This window comes from Triturus cristatus, chromosome 8 (genome assembly GCF_964204655.1).
Source record: "Triturus cristatus chromosome 8, aTriCri1.1, whole genome shotgun sequence".
In the NCBI taxonomy this organism is placed as follows: domain Eukaryota; kingdom Metazoa; phylum Chordata; class Amphibia; order Caudata; family Salamandridae; genus Triturus; species Triturus cristatus.
In genome coordinates, this window is record NC_140591.1 from 31,156,141 (window position 1) to 31,170,899 (window position 14,759).

Consider the following 14,759-nt stretch of genomic DNA (forward strand, 5'->3'; position numbering starts at 1 on the left):
GGGTGGACTTTCTATGTTTTGCTCATTAGGAGTTTGGCGGTTCATGGACCGCCGTATCCGCGGTCGCAGTCCGACCACTGCGAGCTCGGCGGCTCAACTGCCGTATTACGAGTTGGTTTGCTTGCCTTTGCAAAGACCGTGGCTGAACTGCTGACACCGCAAGCACACTGCAGATACCGGGCTTGCAGTCAGGGGAAAAACAGCTGCCCTAGGGCGGTACAGAGAAGCTACACTGCCGTTTATATTATAAGTTGGCTTTTCCACAAGCTGACCGCAGCTGTGGGACCACCATCTAAAGGTCGGCAGAAATGAAGAATTTGAGGTACATAGTCGCCCCTTTCCTGTTCTTTCCTGCAGCAGTTGAAGTATATCCCTTTCTCCAGGTCTCCACCTTCATACAACAGCATCTTTACCCCCAAAGAATAGGACCCTGTCTGTGGGGAGCTACAGTTAAGTCCTTTTTGTACGATATACCCATTGCCAGGACTGCACGCATATGAGTCAGACTCCGACAATGAGTAGGTGGTATTTTTCCACATGTATCATCATATGTGTGCATACGACACATGCTGTTGAAATATTCACACATGTGTCGATACATATGGAAAAGTATGGTGTAACACAGCAGACGCTGTGGTCAACTTGTAGTACGGCCGTCTGAAGACCACTGGTACTGCGGTGTCATTGAGGCTGCGGTTTTCGGGGGGTTGGACCTCAAAACTCGTAATCAGGCTCTTAGATCCTGACCCTGTTTACCAGGCAGGTCGCTCCCCTCACCGCCACGCAGCCCCCTGTGTGACCACTGACCGCTGCTGCATTGTGTCTGCCTGCATCAGAGTGACTGTGCCCTCCTTCTCTTCTGTACCCACGAGTGAGTGATTCTCCCCCACTGTACCTGTGTATTTTGCTGCCTTGATTGTTCCCCTCTCCTTTGGTGCCCAGATTGTGTCCCTTTTTTCTTCTGTCATTCCCCGCGTCTCCCCCTCGCCGCCCGTTTCCCGCCGCCGCGTCCCGTTGCTCTGCCCCCCTCGCACCCTATTGGCCGCCGCGTCCCGTAGCTCCGCCCCCTCGCACCCTATTGGCCGCCCCGCTCCCACCTCCCAGCTGCTCCTCCCTCCCTCTCCCACTCATATGGAGGCCGCGCAGCGGTAGAGAGAGCGACCTCTGACCCTGTTTACCAGGCAGGTCGCTCCCCTCACCGCCACGCAGCCCCCTGTGTGACCACTGACCGCTGCTGCATTGTGTCTGCCTGCGTCAGAGTGACTGTGCCCTCCCTCTCTTCTGTACCCACGAGTGAGTGATTCTCCCCCACTGTACCTGTGTATTTTGATGCCTTGATTGTTCCCCTCTCCTTTGGTGCCCAGATTGTGTCCCTTTTTTCTTCTGTCATTCCCCGCGTCTCCCCCTCGCCGCCCGTTTCCCGCCGCCGCGTCCCGTAGCTCCGTCCCCCTCGCACCCTATTGGCCGCCACGTCCCGTAGCTCCGCCCCCCTCGCACCCTATTGGCCGCCCCGCTCCCACCTCCCAGCTGCTCCTCCCTCCCTCTCCCACTCATATGGAGGCCGCGCAGCGGACGCGCGCAGCGTGCGTGCCGCTGGCGCGCCGAAGGCGCGCCTAAGGCAAGCCCGTCTGCGCCCGGCCCGCGCCCAGTGCCAGACCCCCTGGCCCCCGCAGATGCCAGCCCACCCGCAAGACCTACAACGCCGCCACTCTCATCGCACTCAACACCGGCCGGAGCCCCGGCTGCTGCAGAGCCACCCCAAGATGCACCCACGGACCCTTCACCTGCCGATCCTGCAAGTTCTCCTGCATCCGGACCCATACCGCACCCGCAAAGCCAAGCACCAACAGCAACCACCTGAAGCACCTGAAGTGCATCCTGCTCAACACCCGCTCCGTCCGCAGGCACGCAGTGGAACTCTGGAACCTGCTCGACGCCACATGCCCAGACGTCGCCTTCCTCACAGAAACCTGGATGAACGCCTCCTCAGCACCCGACATCGCCATCCCGGACGGATACAAGATCACCCGGAGGGACCGCGCCAACCAGAATGGAGGAGGCATCGCCATCGTCCAGAAGAACACCATCCGCATCACGACCAACTCCGAAGACACCCTCACAGCCGCCGAACACCTGCACTTCCAGATCCACACCGACCCCAAGACCACCCTCAGAGGCACCCTCATCTACAGACCCCCGGGACCTCACACACAATTCAGCGAAGACATCGCCGACTTCATCTGCCCGCACGCCCTCCCCTCCGCTGACTACATCCTCCTCGGGGACCTCAACTTCCACCTGGAGAACAACAACGACCGCAACACCACCACCCTGCTGGACAACCTCGCCAACCTCGGACTCAAGCAACTGGTGACCACCCCCACCCACTACGCCGGCCACACGCTCGACCCCGTCTTCGCCTCCAGCAAGGACATCACCTTCAGCCACGCCACCGGACTCCACTGGACAGACCACAGCTGTGCCACTTCAGCTTCAGAAGGACCACGACTCACCACCACCCGCAACTGGTCCCCCGCAGAAGCTGGAACAAGATCACTGCCGACCAGCTCACCACATCCCTGAGCCAGAACCCCCCCACCAGATCAGCGAACCCCAACCAAGCCGCCAACAACCTCACGAAATGGATCAGCAACTGCGCAGACGACCTCGCTCCACTGAAGACCCCCCCCCCCCCCCGCCAGACCCAGCACCAAGAAAGCATCTTGGTTTACCGACGAACTCAAGAGCTCCAAGAAGAACTGCCGGGCCCTCGAGAAAGCCTGGCGCAGAGGCCCAACTACAGACAACATGACCACCCTCAAGCTCGCCACTCGAAGACATCACCAGCTGATCCACGCCACCAAGAAATCCGCATTCAAGGAACGACTGGACAACAACGCCCGCAACAGCAAGGAACTCTTCAACCTCGTCAAAGAGCTCTCGAACCCCAGCGCCAGAAACAACGACATCACGCCCTCGCAAGACCTCTGCAACTCGCTCGCCTCGTTCTTCCACAGCAAGATCGCAGACATACACAACAGTTTCAGCACACAGCCAACGCACCCTACGACCGGAACAACACCCACCACCACCACCACCACCCTCCGCGCCTGGACCCCGGTCAACACCGAAGACACCATCCGCACGATGAACTCCATCCATTCAGGATCTCCAACCGACCCCTGCCCTCACCACGTCTTCAACAAGGCCGACTCCGTCTTCGCACCCCACCTGCGGGACATCATCAACGCCTCCTTCGACACCGCCACCTTCCCAGAGAGCTGGAAGCACGCCGAACTCAGCGCCCTACTGAAGAAACCATCAGCGGACCCCACCGACCTCAAAAACTACCGCCCCATCTCGCTCCTTCCTTTTCCGGCCAAAGTCATCGAGAAAACCGTCAACAGACAACTGGCCGCCTTCCTCGAGACGAACGGATCCCTCGACCACTCGCAGTCCGGCTTCCGGGCCAACCACAGCACCGAGACCGCCCTCATCGCAGCCACCGACGACATCCGAGCTTTGCTCGACAACGGGGAAACAACGGCCCTCATCCTCCTGGACCTCTCCGCGGCGTTCGACACGGTCTGCCACCGCACCCTAGTGCAGCGCCTCAATAACATCTGTATCCAGGAGAAGGCACTGGAATGGATCATCTCCTTCCTCGCCGGAGGAACACAGAGAGTCCGCCTACCCCCGTTCAGATCCGAGGCCACCGAAGTCATCTGCGGCGTACCACAAGGATCATCACTCAGCCCCACCCTCTTCAACGTCTACATGAGCCCCCTCGCAGCCATCGCACGCCAACACAACCTCAACATCATCTCCTACGCCGACGACACCCAGCTGATCCTCTCCCTCACCAACGACCCCGCCACCGCCAGAACCAACCTACACGAAGGGATGAAAGACGTAGCCGAGTGGATGACGAACAGCCGCCTGAAACTGAACTCAGATAAGACGGAAGTCCTCATCCTGGGATCATCACCCTCCGCCTGGGACGACTCCTGGTGGCCCCCTGCCCTTGGCAGCGCACCCAAACCAACAGACCACGCACGCAACCTGGGCTTCGTCCTGGAATCCTCCCTCTCCATGACCAGACAAGTCAACGCCGTCTCCGCATCATGCTTCAACATCCTACGCATGCTACGTAAGATCTTCCGGTGGATCCCCACCGAAACCAGGAAGACAGTCACCCAGGCCCTCGTCCCCAGCCGACTGGACTACGGCAACTCCCTCTACGCCGGAACCACAGCCAAACTCCAGAAACGACTCCAGCGCATCCAGAACGCCTCAGCACGCCTCATCCTGGACATTCCCCGACACAGCCACATCTCCGTACACCTGAGAAACCTGCACTGGCTGCCCGTCAGCAAGAGAATCACGTTCCGACTCCTCACCCACGCACACAAAGCTCTCCACAACCAAGGCCCAAGATACCTCAACGACCGCTTGACCTTCTACACTCCCACCCGCCAGCTTCGATCAACCAGCCACGCCCTCGCCGCCGTCCCCCGCATCCGAAGAGCCACAACAGGAGGAAGATCCTTCTCCTACCTGGCTGCCAAGATGTGGAACTCCCTCCCCATCCACCTCCGTCTGACCCAAGACCACCTCTCCTTCAGGAAGCAACTCAAGACCTGGCTGTTCGAGCAGTAGCGGACCCCCCTCCCCCAAGCGCCTTGAGACCCACCGGGTGAGTAGCGCGCTATACAAATGCTTGATTGATTGATTGATTGATTGATTGATTGAGATCCAGCATTCTGTCAAATTTGGTGTAATCCTGTTCAGCCGTTTTCGTGGTATTGCTGTTCAATCTTTGTATGGAAAATTGCATGGGGAATTTTCATTTTGGGACCAGCATTTTTTCTCTGCCTCTACTTGATGGATCACCCCAAAACTTTCCAAGAAGGAGCTGAGATGGATGAACTTATGTTTTGGGAAAGTATTGTGAAGATTCCTCAATCAGTGCCAAAGCTATTATCATGCTTTTCCTATTGTAACTAGGTTCTAACTATAACTACACAGAGTCAACTATGTGTGGAACATGTCTTAAAGGAAGAACTACTGGACTCCAGAGAAAACTTCTTGATGTACTGTTTAAAATTATTGCATCCAGATGGATTGAACATCACTGACAATACCACCTGAATACAATATATCTCAAGAGATCTCAGAACTGCATTGATTCCACCCTCCAAATGGAATCTTCACTCATGATGCTTTTTGAAAATCCAGCAGTCTAATTTGTGCAGCCACTGAGCAAACAATTTTGTTGAACCTGAGGAAGAGAGAAGCCGAAACATTGTAATGCAAATCTATTTTTGTTCTTAGATTAGTCCATGTGTTTGAGTCACTTTATATAGATACCCAAGAAAGAAGTGATGCACGCGGCCCCCCTCCCCAAGCTCCTTCTGGGCCCCTTCCTCCAGGGCCGGCTCAGTGAGAGTGTCTTTGGAGCCCCATTCCCCGAGACTCCGTTGTTTCTCTGCCCTCGAGATATATTGTTCAAAAGACCCATCACCACCCAGTAGTGCATGGCAAGATGGTTTGGCCGTAAGCACTAGGGATAGATCATCTGTCAACATGAGGTCTAGTTTGGAAGAACACATTAAGATCACTACGCCTCTTACCTCTCAGACCAACTTTCTGACTGACTTTCTTCTACATTTTGTTCAGTGCCTTATGGGCAACAGCTAAATTGGTCAAAGTAGGGCTTCTAGGCTCCTACTCTTGTTGGAGGTCCGGAACACCCATTGTTGCATTTTCATTTTGAATACAGCCTTGTCCACCAGCGGTGGTCTAACTTTAGAAGACCATTGAAGTCATTGTCATTAGCAAAGACCATCTTCAGCAAGAGGTTCCTCGTTTGTCTAAAGCATCCCTATCATTACAGATCTTTCGTCAAAATTTAAAACAAAGAGCATTGAAACTATTGCTGGATGGTGGAAAAAGGCCTTGCGTCTCTATATGGCTATGGATAGAGGAATTTGGCCTGACACCACAGCAAATATCCTACTGTTGAAGAATTGAAGCGCTGGCTTTAGGCTCGTTCAGCCCTTCATAATGTCTTGTAACACTCATTATATAATTTAAGTACTGAATGTCATCGCCAGTAGTTATGTTTTACTCATCCTGAGTTGCTTTATGAATGCAAGAATGTATTAAATTTGAGGTTAATGTTTGCATATTTTGAGATACTTTACTATTTCTTCTGTCCAAAGTAATTATCAAGGACTCCTATTTTAAGTTTAGTAGTAAAGCAGTATATTTTCTTCTAAATGGTGCTCTTCCGCTATTTTACTTTCCTCAGAAATCTGACTCTTGATTTACCTCGAGGGAGTAACCTTTTTTCACCCCTAGACTGTGTGCTTAGCATCTGTTTGAGGACTAATTGTTCACATATTTTTCATATGGATTCAGGTTTTGTTAGAACACACCCCCACTACAAAGAAACTAAAACAAACTTTTTACACAAAAGTGTTTTTTCCTTCCCCTGCCAGGAATGAAACCGAATCACACCTCCAATCCTCAGTGAAAAGGAGCAATGAATTAATTGTGAATACAGTGAGAGCAGTATTAGAGTCTGAAATGTGCCGGTTTTACATATTCCAGGATTTCCTTCTCTCTCATCTGAGCCTGAGGTGAAGTTTTTGGATCCTGTTGATGGAGGCCGAAGACACGACAGCAGCAATGTCAGCACAGGTAATGGAAGATCTGTTAGCATCCCAACACAATTAGGGGTATGGGTAACTGTTCAATTTTTATGCCCATTTCTTACTATAGTCGGCCTCTGCTCCCCTTGAATTCTGAGTACATTATATGATACTACATTTGTACAGTGAATTGCCTTTTTTAGCTGTCATACATGTGACCAGGTTTATCCAGAATCTGATTTATTTTTCAGTCTCTCCTGTGTCTTACAGTGAATTCAGTCTTACTGTTACATTTCTCTTTCCTCCGGCACCAATTCCTATTCTCTTCTTGTAAATAATCATCAGCGAATATATTGACCTCGTATTTGTCATAGAATCAAAGGAAGCCAGTACAAGACAAAGTAGAGATACAAAGAAAATAGAAAAAGCACCAATAAAACCAATTTTCATGAAGAAGTTTAAAAAGCACTGCAAAGGGTTAAAGCAAATCTAGCTCTCCTAAATTCAACATATTTGTCATTGTAATTACTTGTATTTTTAAGTTAAAAATTAGTTCTTAATCCCTTAACAATTTCAATTTTCTTCTGGCATATTGACTGTCAGTATATTGTAGTGATGGCCTTCGTAAGACTTTTTTTTTATGTGTCTATTCATTACTTTTTTTGTAATCTGCTGCTTTGATCCAAAGGGGATCAAAGCATTTTACAGAGAAACCAGAACAAATGGATATTGCACATTTACGATTTAAACTTGTTGTTTTGTTCTTTTAACAACTTTGATTGATTTGGATATGGGGGTTGGTGGGCAGCACTGCCTCCTGTAGTGCAGTAAACAAAGGTTCATGGCAACATAAGACTCTGAATCAACTGCCTAATCTAGGAAGGGAAAAGTCGAATAACAGGGATAGCAATTTTCTTGGAAAGTTAAATAACTTAAAATAGTGTTACATATCATTTGCATCACTGTTTGGGTATCACTGTAATAAGTGACTTCGCCCATTGATAATTGTTTTTAAGATTGTGTTGGGGGATACATTGGCTTAAATTATTTTGGAGTTGTTTTGTAACACTTAAAGATTTCATTTTTCCTAAGCTCATTCCGTTACAAATGCCACTGAGTTTTAATTACGCTTACTTTGGGAATGAATAACTGCCATTGACATGCTAGCTGCTTGAGTGTTTCATCTCCCACTGTTCCTTGTGAAGAGCTCACTGCATACCAGCATCTGATAACCTTCTGTGAGACAAATAAGAGGGTCACTACATAATCACTTGTACTTGGTAGTTCCTAAGAAACTGTGGAGAGTGTTGGTAACCTCACCCTTGACTTTAATAGATGCTGCCACGTTATAATGTCTCTTCTCCTGTTATGGTCAGACTGATGCTAATAGTGTTTTTAATCACTCTTCCTCCTGATGGCAGACAGTGTTATACAGCTCTTTAGCCACTTTAATTCATCCTATCTCCCAGTGATTCTTGGATAAAATTGCACACTATCAAGCCTCTTTCACTCTCTTTCTTTTTACCCTCTCTCACACATGGGGACATAAATACACTAGGCCAGTGTTTCCCAAACTGGGGGTCGGTTGCGAGCCAACTTGTTGTGGGCCGTGAAAGTCCAAGCAATAACTAAAGATGCCATTAAACGCTGTATTTAATTTGTCATTCTTACTGAGCTTCAAAGCAAGGGGTCAAATGTCAGACTATATCTTCTGACAAATTGCTGCTTATGATGATTGTTGTTTACAAACTCCTGACTTTTCAGTCAAAGAAATAAAAGTAACGTGAATTATGTGACAATCTTGCTGGGGTACAGAGTGTGTGAACAGAAAGTCTGTAGGATATCTTTTTTTGTATCACACCACAAAATGTAAGTACTTGTAAATGACCTGTACAAATTAAGTAGTTGGAAAAACAAAAATTAAGCATATTCTTTGTAATTCTAAAGTGTGATGGAAGCAGGTTTTAATTACGATCAGAACAAATCAAAACACTTTATTTGGGGATGCACAAATGATAACTATTCGCTGAAACCCAATTTCCTCCCACCATCATTTGTTTACACTATAGTTTTATCAGTAAAAATGTGTGTTTATGCAAACTTATGCAAATGTATGTGCTGTCTGTAAATAAGAGTGCTTTGCCACGCGATGCTTTAATTACATTAAGAAATCTCCTGCCTTATGGCCATTAAGCTAGGTGGATCGCAATACTTCTTCTAAAAAGTGAGTCGTGGTTCTAAAATGTTTGGGAAGCATCGCACTAGACTGATCACATTTTTTCCCATTGTCATTTTATTCAGAAATAATTATCAGAAATAATTATTGATGGCTTTTTACAGGAATGGCAGATATCGCATCTCTTATTTCATCAAACATGAAGGAGGAAGCAGAAGCTTGTCTTGCAGCCCATTGGAGCTCTGAGGTGAAAGGAAGCATTGACCATCTTAGTGGTGAGTAAAGCGCAACTGCCTTAAAAAGCCAAGTACATGTCGTCCTTAAAGCTTACATTTAAACTGTATTTATTGTCCAGAGATGTAAAGGATTTGTGGAATTTCAGAGGCGATTGACGATGCTACGAGAGTGATGCTTGACCTGCTTCATGTTTTTGTTTCTTTCCTGCTATCCTTCCCTTTTTTCCCTTTCTTCTTCTGTCCCATCCCTAAATTTCCCATTGTTTGAAATGTAGCTTTCCATTTCCCTGTGATATTATAAACTTTAAAAAGGTTAGCTTTTTGCCTCAAGATTTTGGATGAGGAACCTTCTGTTAATAATAGCTACTATGTTGTTTCAAAAAAACTCCATAAAAAGATGTTAAAAAAAGGATATTATGGCTTTTCTGCTAATTTAGAATGGCAATATCAGTATGCCAGGTAACAGAGGTTCACAGACCACCGCTTAATCTGTGATTATTTTGCTTGTTTTATTTCCCCCTGGTTCCCCTCTGTTCTTTACTCCTTTAGTGGATTGTTGGTGAGAACTGGCACGAGGTACGCATCTAAAAGTATTTTCATTTCTCAATGCACTTTCTTCGTACACTGTTTCCCACCTCACTCTCCTCCAGGATTTTGGTGGGCCACCAGGGTGTTTGACTGCTCCCTTCTTTCCGCTCATTTAGCCACGTTGGACTGCTGGCCATTTAAGGGGTGCATGCACGGGCGTATCTATGGTGGTAGCGTGCCAACACCAAACCTGTCCAAGCCTTGCAGGGACTGAGGCCAGAATTGTTTCAGGTCACTCTCTTCATTCCGATACATAAATATGGATGAAATACATAGATCAATTACTGGGAGTCAAAACCACCATTGAACCAAAGCACCACAACTGCAACTGTTACCATTTATTGCACACATGGTGAAGGAAAAGTGTGGCTCCAAGTGAAAACATCTGGTTGGGAGAGTCTTTTTTAATGCCTATCTTATTAGGTGGTGAATGGCTTACTTTTGAGCTCTTACTCTCAGCTTTATTCTATCTACTATGGTGATTTAACACCACACTAGACCAAATTGGGCCTTCATGTATTCCTTTGTGGAGATCTTCCATCTGAGATCTCGAATCCATGGTGACTTTGATCTGCCTACTGATGACCTCAGGGTAACTGCAATTAAAGATTCGATTAATAATTATTTTCTGGGAAATGAACCAATAGATAAAAATGACATGGTCATATTGTAAGATCTACTCACTGCTTATGATTTAATCAATAATAGGTCGCTAGCTCCCATTGTTGATCAGATCCCCTGGTGATTGTGTTTGACGTGTACTTTCATTTTTGGATTCTACTTTAGATTCCAGTTGTTTCTCTTCCTGATATATCAACGGCCTCCTCCAAAAAGACGAATCCTTCAAATCACACCCTGTGATTCCTCTTTAACCGGTTAGATGTCTTTATCTCGTTTTCAGCAAGGAAGGAAAGCCATTAGACCTTAATCAACCGCTTTTCTTTTCTGATATGCTAGTAAATTTAAAAACGGAATTAAAAGCTGCAGAATGTTTGTTCTTTCATTGCTAGCACTTCGTATTCCACTCTTACAATGTACTCTGCTAACAACAGTCAGAGAGATATTTCAAACGTGCAAGGCGTATCATTTCCCTCCTTTAAACAAACTCATCATTCCCTGCTCTCAGAGTTTTTGTTGGGATCTTGAGAGAATCTTTATTTCAAGGTTCAATAGTGTTAGGAAAGTTATTTGTGTTGGAACCTTTGTCTGTCTAGCTGTTACCCCTTCTCCTTCTCCCCAGAATTTCACACGTTTTGTGCACATATGACTGCTATTTCCTGCCATTAAATCCATTTCACAAATTTACTGATGTCCTGCAAGCTTGATATGGAAGCAGGCTACAGCAGTTTGTCGCTCCATTTTGTACAACAGTAAATTACTTACATGACAGGGTGGTTAGTTCCACTCTTATCTCTTTTTTTATTTGATCTCTTTGATCTTATCTCTTCTTTTAACATGGTCTGAACCCACTAGTCCAGAAAACTGCCTCCATGTTTCTCTGCTACAGGAATTAGATGTTTTAGATGACTTTGTCACAGGCTCCACCCATGTCCCAGCACAGAGCCCACACTGGTCGTAGCTTTACGTGATCTTTGGCTTGTCTGTCTGATTTTATTAGGTCTCACCTACAGACAGCTTCAGGCTGTCATTTTGCAAAACACCTCTTGTGGACAGAATCAAAAATAAACATTGGGTTTATAGCCAGACCATTGCATACCATTGTTTTATTGTCTCTCTTATTTGCTCACTTCTTATTTGATCGCTTTACTTCTTCTTCTTGGTTTGCCCCTTCCCTGAAGTATAGCTTTTTCACAATTGTTTGATTTCCTCCCACTGCTCACATTCAGTGTGAAGTGTTTTCTTGCTCTGTTCCTTATGCAGTCAACCCTCCGATAGAGCCCCCATCCCATGTTGCTCTGTTACCCATAGGGTTCCCACGCTGTCCTTTTTTACTTTTTTTGTATTTGTATTTTATTTATTTGCTCTCCAGCATAAGCTCCCTTGTGGCTCCCCCATATTGACTTCTCCCAAATCTGCTCCCTCCATGTGCTATTTCGTTACTCCCTCACCCCTCCTGTCATGATCCTCTACAAAAACAATATTATGTGTTTTTTGAAGGCCCCAGCATCTGCAATTTGCTGCTGGCGCGCTCTACTTTTAAGACATGCATGTGTGTGTATATTTTTTTAGTAATTATAGTTAGTATTGTGTTTCCATAGCAAATACATTTTTTGTGTTGCTAAAAACTTTAGGGCCATTTGTTGAATCTCTACAAAAATATCCAGAAAAGTGCTACTTTTTGACTAGTTTGTGCATGGAAAGTTTCGGGATAATCCGTTAAGCGGAGTCCGAGAAAAAAGGGGGGGTCCCAGAATGTTTTTTCGACATTAATTTTCCCATAGGAACTTCAGACAAAGCTATAGCCTAAAGCACTGATAGGATTTACACTGATTTGGCAGAAAGCTAGCTCTTGGTCCAGAAAGTGTGCTTTTAGGTCTTGCCTGCACAGTGCCTGTGCTGTGTTGCAAAATGTCATGCAATTCAACAGAAAAATAATACCTTTAAAGGTCTTACAGCCTGCACATTACTTACCATTCATAGGATTCGAGGTCACTCCAATTTTCTGGCTTCTCAAAGGTCAACAGCAACAGGGTCACGTCATCAGATTTTACTTCCTCTTTACTCTGCTGTTCCCGGGAGCTTAGACCAAGTACTGTTTCCGGCTTGGGGTTAGTGGGGCCAGTGTCCTTTACTTTTTTTTTAACCTTTTGTCCCTGCACCCCGAAAATATCGGAGTGCTTTACATGATGAGCCAGTTGCATTACACACGTACACACTTCTTTTTAGGCACAAAGATATTAAGTGATTTTTCCAGAATCACAGGATGTGGAGCTTCCGACCTAGACTAGAATCCGTTCTCCAGCTTCAAAGACTGCTCTAGCTATTACACCACATCCTTTACTTTTGTGCACACACGCTATACGAGTGCATGTGTTTAAACTTAGTCTCCTCTTTCTTTACCTTTTAATATAGCGCAAACTCAAACTGATTGTATCTATGCGCTTTACATGAGGAGCCATTTGTATTGCACACGGACACATTTATTTTTAGGCATGGAGATATCAGGGCAGCCTGACATGACGATAGCTGGTGCAGTGCCTTACCCCATGTTTGCAGGGCTCCGGCAACTTATCCTTTCTTCTCTAAAGGAATGTCGAGTGCTCCGCTGCTTCTGTCTATTCAGAATAGCCAGCTAGATATGTTTCAGCCCAAGGGAGTCTCCGTTTATAGTGTGCTCTGTGAGAAGTTGGCCTGATATATGATGTCACTAATTCTAGTGTACACCCTGTATCAGTCCAACAACCCTTATGGTGATTGGTTGTAAAGTCAACCTTATAGACCAGCTATCCTAGTGGTAGCATGGACAAGAGCAGTCTTAGGCTAAACTCTGAATGGCATGTGAAGCCAGCTGTGATACCATTTGTAACCCCTTGAATACCAAATGAAAGGACACCACATCAGATATATATATAAAATAAAGTGTATTTATTCTAGTCAAACCCTCAGCACTCTTTATGAGATTCGAGGTAAGTACAACACAGTCTTATTCAAGCATACATTAAGTCACACAGGTAAGTAATACAGTTAGGCCCTAGGGGCCACGTAAACCATATACTAAAGAAGTGGTATAAGGACCACTGTCACGGAAATAGAATAGGCCTAGGCCTAGGGAATCGCTGGGGCTACACTATACTACCCAAGGTTAGGAAGTGGGAGGCCCACGGGATTCAGGTGCAGAGTGGAAACACTCACGCGTAATGCGTATAATCGATAGAAATAGTACAGTTTAGAAATAATAAGATTTAGGACACTTCTGGAGTAACTAGGAAGTCGAGACTTGAGAACTAGACACTAGGATAGTCAATACCCTGATGAGCACCGGAGTACCCAAGTTACCTGGCCCACGGGCTGCGGGTGCATAGGTGTGAACTTGCGTCGGGTTTCGTCGTCAACTCCTATGGATGCCTGAAGGAAAGATGCTGACAGGCGGTCAGTGAAGAGTGTCCGGTGGATCCCAAGGCCGGGATCAAGAAGGAAGGATACCTGCAAGCAGAAGGGACAGAGTCTGGGTCACTAGCCAGTGACCACGTGGAACCAGGAAGGAACCAGGCGATGTCGGGAGATTGCAGGTGAAGAGGTGAAGCTTGTCGCAGCAGCCACGGGTACCAGGAGACATCGAGGACGACAAGAACCAGGAGGCGAACTGTCCCACGAAGGCTCGTGCTGTCGGCGGCGTCTAAGTCGAGCTAGGACTCACCAAGCCTTGGCAAGCGGAACCCACGAAGAATGGAGGACTTGCTTCTGGTGCAGACCAGGAAGGTCTGGGGTGCTTCTCTTTTACAGAGGAGCAGGAGCCAGTCTGGAGGAGCCAAACCAGCAGTGGAAAATTGAAGGTGTGTCGTCGCAAAGGTTACTAGCCACCGGGCAAGCAACCGGACAGACGCGGCAAGCAGGAAAATGCAGAAGGGCCCCATGCAGGACTCGTGGAGTGTGGGGGGCTGATCTTCGGTGCAGATGGTGCTTGGGGTTCGGGCTTCTCAATCCCCGGTGCACAACCTCGAGGGTGCCTCAGAAGCTGTGCTGGAAGATACTCTCCACTTTTCCCAGGTAGCCGGTCCCACGTCTCTCGTCGCCTCCACGGATCTCAGCTCGGCTGTGGATGTGGATCAGGGTCGGAGAAGTCTGGAAGTCAAGGCTCTGGTCGGGCTCTGCAGTCGGTCCCTCGTAGAACTTCAGCAAAGCAAAGGGTAAGTCTCTTGATGGTGCCTGTTCGCACAGGGTAGCCACTCCTTGGCCACAAGGGAGATTCTTCAGTCTTCTTCTTTCGTCGAATGTCGAAGGTCCAGAGTTTCTGTTCAAGTTGCAGGTTCAGGATAATCTAGTTTAGCATGGCCCAACTAGCTACTAATATACTGGGCTAGTGGGTTGGGCTACCTGCAAGGTCCCTCCTATGGGTGGGACCAGGAAGGGGAGTGGCTACACCCCCTTTCCTTTGTCCAGTTTCGCGCCAGAGCTGGGGCTGGAGTGCCCCAGCACCGGTTT

The 14,759-nt window shown here is 47.4% G+C and overlaps 1 protein-coding gene across 1 annotated transcript in view; it reads left to right on the forward strand.

Moving 5' to 3' along the window:
• The window catches only part of LOC146799887 (uncharacterized), a 235,665-nt gene that overhangs the window by 142,175 nt on the left and 78,731 nt on the right, over positions 1-14,759 (forward strand). The window contains exons 7-8 of the mRNA XM_085620813.1: positions 6,616-6,705; positions 8,997-9,107. Of these exons, the coding sequence (XP_085476939.1) occupies positions 6,616-6,705; positions 8,997-9,107 (201 nt within the window). The remainder of the gene's footprint in view (positions 1-6,615; positions 6,706-8,996; positions 9,108-14,759) is intronic.